This window comes from Mytilus trossulus, chromosome 10, assembly GCF_036588685.1.
Source record: "Mytilus trossulus isolate FHL-02 chromosome 10, PNRI_Mtr1.1.1.hap1, whole genome shotgun sequence".
Classification (NCBI taxonomy): Eukaryota; Metazoa; Mollusca; class Bivalvia; order Mytilida; family Mytilidae; genus Mytilus; species Mytilus trossulus.
In genome coordinates this window covers 30,267,083-30,273,322 of record NC_086382.1, presented here as the reverse complement: position 1 = coordinate 30,273,322, position 6,240 = coordinate 30,267,083, and the positions used below count along the sequence as shown (strand labels likewise).

Here is a 6,240-nt window from a genome sequence, read left to right as displayed (position 1 = left end):
ATCGTAGTACACAATCTGTAAAACTATCCAAGTACGGTTAGTCGATTACCATAATGATAAGATAGCAGATTATTCATTGCATATACTTTTGTTAACAGGAAAACATGTTTAAATATGATATAGAAAAATGTATATATTAACATTATTATAATTAACAATAGTAATACTAAAGTTGTATTACATAACATTCATCAAAATATATATATGAATCAGCATGCCATTAATTAAACACATATTTATGAAGAAACAAACAGCCTATTTATAAGAGGGTTTACTTGAGATACATTTTAGATATTAAGCTACGAAAATAATGTTAAAAATATATCAAAAGAAACTTAAAGCACTGTAAGCTAATGGTAAATTTATATTTGTTCTTAAACAAAAATAGACTTACATGGTCTTTATGGTAAAATATATTTGATATTGAAATTTATTAGTTTTCGTTAGGTTTTTTTTGTAAAAAAATACTAATTTGAATTATACTTACATACATAATTTGCATGTAATTTATTCAATCTTTAATAGACTTGTGCCATCTTAAATATCGTCATAGTGTATGTTAGAACTAATATCTTAGTTTATAGGAGATATGCGTAGAAAACAAGGAAGTATGATGCAGATATTTATATTTATATACGTCATTATTAGGTTTATTTTTATAAGGTTTTGGTAGACGACTTTTTTTTCTTATTACAATTCCTGCACCCGACACATATTTAAATTGTCAATAGACGGGTATCACGATGTTGGTCGGTCAGTGAAAAAGACAGCTGAAGATGTCAAATGAGAATTAAATGGTGATGCAAAAGGTTCGATATCAGAACTTTAATTTTCGCACTGTTTTGTGGAGGTCCTAAAGTCAACAAAAGTCTTTATCGTTGTCAACCTTTTTATTCAAAAGCTATACTTCTTAATAATTTCTTAAATAATGATATTACACGACACCCATTAGAGGCAGATTTAGATTTTTTCTGATGAAAATTCGGTTGATTATATAAGGAACCATTGAAGCAAGACCAGATCAGGCCCCCTCTTAGGCAGTCAGTGCCCCTCCCCCCACATTTATTAAATGTCTGGGTCCGCCACTGCCCTTGTCTTGTAATTATACAAACACATAGTTTGAAAACATTTGATTTGTCACACAAATAATTATTCACTGTGTTTTAAGTGAACATATCTACAACAAATGGCCTTCTTCTTATATTCTTTTTGTATAAAATATTTTATTGTATCAACAAATGTTTACAAAACAAAACATAACAGTACATACAAATAAATCATTAAACTCTATCAACAATAGTTGTGTTCAACAATTAAAACCGTGGTAAAATTAGGATTATTTCCCTTTGAACAATATAAACACAACACAAACGAAGTATCCACTTTTTTCTGAGGTCAAGATGCAATCTTCCTTTCCATTCTGTTGGTTTTTTTTTTATTTCAAGGCTTCATCTTATGTTATGATAAGATAATTGTTAACTCAAATTTGAGAACTATACAAGTTAGTAATATCTTCCAAAAAGAAGTATGTTCTAGCACCTGTGAACATGCAAATCAAAGTATTGTCGGTGCAACAAATGTTTTGTTTGTTTAAATAGAATATCTAAAAACTTGTATTGTACCAGTGGTTCAAAATCTAATAGTAACCTTAATCGTTTTTTCCCTCGACATCCACACAAACTGTAACTGGGCTATGGGAATGTTTTCCAATCTTTGATGCTTTTTAATAAACCAAACATCTCTTCGCTATATGGAAAACTTCCTGCAATAATAAAATTTCTGTTAGTCGTAAAACACAAGAAAAATTTGCCAAGTAATAAGTTTCTAAGGAATAAATATTGTTAACACATTTTACAAACTATCAAATACTTGAAATCAACACTAAGTTTTCTAAATGACAATCCAAACAAACATTTAGAAAATATATAAGACCAACGAGTTTTTTTCATTTAGTGGCAGGCCTATGCACCGGATGTGAGATTTGCAATAGCTAAATACATCACTCGGGGGTAATAAAAAAAATGTAGGGTTTTGTAGATGTCTGTCAATCGGTGAAGACTACATGTAACCTTTCAATGTTGATTACGTTTATTATACATAGTGAGGTTGATGTCTGAATTAGAATACATCTTCTTTGGAATCCGTGAAAAGATATTTATACATAAATTTAATTGTATCAATTCTTTTCATGTCAAAATATAACGATATTATCTACTCTTACCGTATTCTTGAAAAAATCCCTGTATTGTTTCTTCGATAAGACATCTAGAATACCCAGCATCTAGAGCGTCTACAACTATACATGTTTCCATCTTTGCTGGTCTATTGAGACCTAAATGAAAAATATATCAAATTTTCCCATTATTGTTGATATACTTGATAATCGCTTTACCAAACCCGTTTGGTGTAAATTCTAATGGATCTTAAAAATAAAATTGAGAATGGAAATGGGGAATGTGTCAAAGAGACAACAACCCGACCATAGAAAAAACAACAGCATAAGGTCACCAACAGGTCTTCAATGTAGTGAGGAATTCCCGCACACGGAGGCGTCCTCCAGCTGGCCCCTAAACAAATATATGCTAGTTCAGTGATAATGAACGCCATACTAATATCCAAATTGTACACAAGAAACTAAAATTAAAATAATACAAGACTAACAAAGGCCAGAGGCTCCTGACCTGGGACAGGCGCAAAAATGCGGCGGGGTTAAACATGTTTGTGAGATCTCAACCCTCCCCTTATACCTCTAGCCAATGTAGAAAAGTAAACGCATAACAATACGCACATTAAAATTCAGTTCAAGAGAAGTCCGAGTCTGATGTCAGAAGATGTAACCAAAGAAAATAAACAAAATGACAATACTAGTAATACATAAATAACAACAGACTACTAGCAGTTAACTGACATGCCAGCTCCAAGCTTTAATTAAACTGACTGAAAGATTATGATTTCATCATATGTACATCAGGCACAATCCTACCCGTTAGGGGTTTATTATCATACCATCATAACATATATGAGAAGAACATAACCCGTGTCATGTCAACAACTGTTTTTTGAATAAATGTGTTTAGTTCCGATGCAAAGACCTTATAAGTGAGTCAATATTAACGCCAATGTAATGGTATCAGTATACGTTATAAGTAAGGTTTAAGATAAAATGATCCGACTGAATTGATATTTTTAAGTTGTATCCATAATGGCATACGGCGAAAAATATTAAACACATTTTTGATAAAACTACATTGAAAATATGTGTTACAAACTATGTTTTGATTCAACACGAAAAATATAGAATTGTTTATCAAATTAGCATATAATCGTGCAGTTAATCTTCAAATTGATTATGTTTAAATCACTACTGATCACTAATGATCATTATCATAAAGACACGTACACAGCATCAAGTTTGACTAGTAATCAGAAGTACATGGTGTTATATATTTATCAAACTAACATATAATTGATAACTCCAAGGTACAGTACAATTTCGAGCTATCGTAGGTTAAATTGAGAATGGAAATGGGGAATGTGTCAACGCGACAACATTCCGACCATAGAGCAGACAACAGCAGGTGTCTGCTTTTGAAATGTTATTTTCTTATTCCATGCATACCATAAGGGCATACGATACAGTTACAGGGGATGTAATGACGTTGCTAACGTAACTTGTTATTTTCGCGACGTCAAACTATGACATATCGGGAAAACATGCATTTTTCGACTGATTTAATTTGAAAACGAGTGCATAAACCCCTATTTTTTAAAACGGCAATTTGTTTCATTTTGCAAGGAGATTATCAGACCTAAATTTTATAAAACTGTAAATAGCGCATTTTTTTAAATTTTGATAAACATGCAGCAAAAAATAACGTTTTTTTTTCCTCTATTCATGAACATTTGATAAATATGAGTTGTTTCTAAATAAAAATTGCATAATTTTTAATGCTACTTACAAAATTCAGAAATTACCGATTATTTAATTTAACAAAAAGCAATTTGTGTTTATCTTTTAAAACAAAAAAGTTATGTCTTTCTTTCGAAAAAGAAAATACGGACACAAATCTGAATTTTGAGAAAAATATACAAAATTTCGACCTCAATTTACTCAAAAAGTGGCACACGAAGGTATATTTTTTATGCCTATATGCAAATTTTCATCAACTTTTAAATACAGGTTTAAAACTGTATCGTATGCCCTTAAAGTTGTATTTTGAGAATTTAAGTGTCCTATAATAAACAATTTTGCGTGTGTTCTCATATTATAAATACTTTTCGTATGCTTACCTTTCAGATGTCTTTTGAGAATCCTAGTTTCCTATAATAGATGGCATCAGATTTTAATAAATACAGACTATTCGATTTGCCTCTTAACAGAAATTTTAAGTTTAAACATACTTGGCATAATTCGATGTGAAAGGCATTTTTTTAAGCATGCCACAAATTAAAAAATAAAAGTTAGTAATGTTTATGTATAATTACCTTTGTTGTGTTGCTCACACTTCTATTGTGTTTTATTTCTATGCTTTTGTTTGAGCAAGTATCCGTACCACAATTAACTACGTCGGATATTAAAAATGAGAGTATGCCAAAAGAAATTGTGGCGCTTCATTTGTGTTTCTCCTATCCTTTTCTTTTTATGCGTTGTATTTAATTGGACTGATGTTTTGTAAATATTTTATCCATTTTTTGTAATTTGTAAGTATAACATGCAAATGGTCAGTTATAACTGTTGTAAAACGTCCTAACGGTGTGTGTAGCTGGGAACCAATCTATACTCTATAGGAAAAACAAGACATTACACATTCTATCATCAAATGTGAACAACTGAAATGGGTTTATTATCTATAAATTTATACAAAAAACGGTCCTTCAGTTTCATATATTTATTCTATTACGAAAAGCATTGTGCATTCACTAGTTGCATCTCAAATTAAAGCAGAAAGCAATTATAGAATTTTCTTATCCCAGGCATAGATTACCTTACCCGCATTTGGCAAAACGTTTTGGAATTTTGGATCCTCAATGCTCTTCAACTTTGTACTTGTTTGGCTTTATAAATATTTTGATATGAGCGTCACTGATGAGTCTTATGTAGACGAATCGCGCGTCTGGCGTACTAAATTATAACTCTGATACCTTTGATAACTATATAGAAGTACGCCTAATAAACAAATTCACTGTAATTGTTAAATGGTTTATAATTAGCAACTGTATAGTACATCACGAACTACTTTACTGTAAAAGAGGGGTGAAAGATACGAGAGGGACAGTAAAACGCATAAATCGAAAATAAACATACAACGCCATGGCTAAAAATGAAATTGACAAAGAGACAAATAATAGTACACAAGACACACCATAGAACATGTAGAAAACTAAAGAGTAAGCACCAAAAACCGCACCAAAAGCTGGGGGAGATTTCAGGTGCTCCGGAAGGGTAACCAAATACTGTAAACTGATAGATATTCTTGAACTTACATATAACACATCATGAACGAATCTTTCCCCTTTCCTTTGTAGAACATGTGGGCAAACGGGAAACCAACGAGCATGTTCCCTCCACGGATTTAAAGTAAGGACTTCTTTTCTAAGGCAACCATCACAATAGAAGCATACTCTATCTTCACTTTTCTCTTCTAAAAACAAAGGAAATGGTTAACGATTATAGTATATTGCCGAAAATTTAAAAAAAACCAAACGTTTGTTTGTTTTGATTTGGTGGTGTGCATTCATAATTACTATTATTGTCGAGTTTCTAGAATAATCTCTGTCAAGTGAGGATTATAATAATTATTGGAAATACCTAGCATAAATTTTAAAACAATTAAGTATAAAAGGTACAACATAATCGTCCAGGCTATGTCGAACTTTGGCTGAAGTATATTGTTTCCTGGAGCATCAACGAAGATACCTTTATTGTCGAAATGCGCATCGGAATAAATTTGCAGACTGTACTCTGATAAATGTTGAGTTTGGCGAGATGATAAAACTTTCCGAGCTTGTTCGGACTGATTTGATTGTTTCGGTTGAATGAATTGCCTTATCCTGCAACTTTCAGCATGTTCATTTGTCAAGTTTATAACATTTGCATGCTCCATATCTACTGCAGCATCGCAATCATCACATTTAACTACATAATCCTGACCACTATAGCTAAACCCTTTCCGAGCTAGCACAATTGAAGATTGTTGGCCCTTCCAGGTTGAATAAGTTGCAAGTTTGCTAATATTCGCA

The 6,240-nt window shown here is 31.7% G+C and overlaps 1 protein-coding gene across 1 annotated transcript; it reads right to left on the bottom strand.

Annotated features, from left to right (window-relative positions):
• Positions 1–694: 694 nt before the first annotated feature.
• On the bottom strand, positions 695–5,816 carry LOC134687805 (baculoviral IAP repeat-containing protein 3-like). The gene is made up of 5 exons (XM_063548261.1): positions 5,810–5,816; positions 5,485–5,642; positions 4,291–4,321; positions 2,222–2,332; positions 695–1,762 (listed from the first exon to the last, which is right to left on the bottom strand). Exons 1-5 carry the CDS (start codon positions 5,814–5,816, stop codon positions 1,692–1,694), a joined length of 378 nt encoding a protein of 125 aa, XP_063404331.1. The 3' UTR covers positions 695–1,691.
• Positions 5,817–6,240: the final 424 nt, after the last annotated feature.

Excerpts from the sequence above, each read along its gene's own strand:
- LOC134687805 (XM_063548261.1), bottom strand. Across the intron at positions 4,322-5,484 it reads TCGTTCATGATGTGTTATAT|GAAACTAGGATTCTCAAAAG; the intron begins GTAAGTTCAAGA and ends CATCTATTATAG. Across the intron at positions 1,763-2,221 it reads GGGATTTTTTCAAGAATACG|GAAGTTTTCCATATAGCGAA; the intron begins GTAAGAGTAGAT and ends TTATTATTGCAG.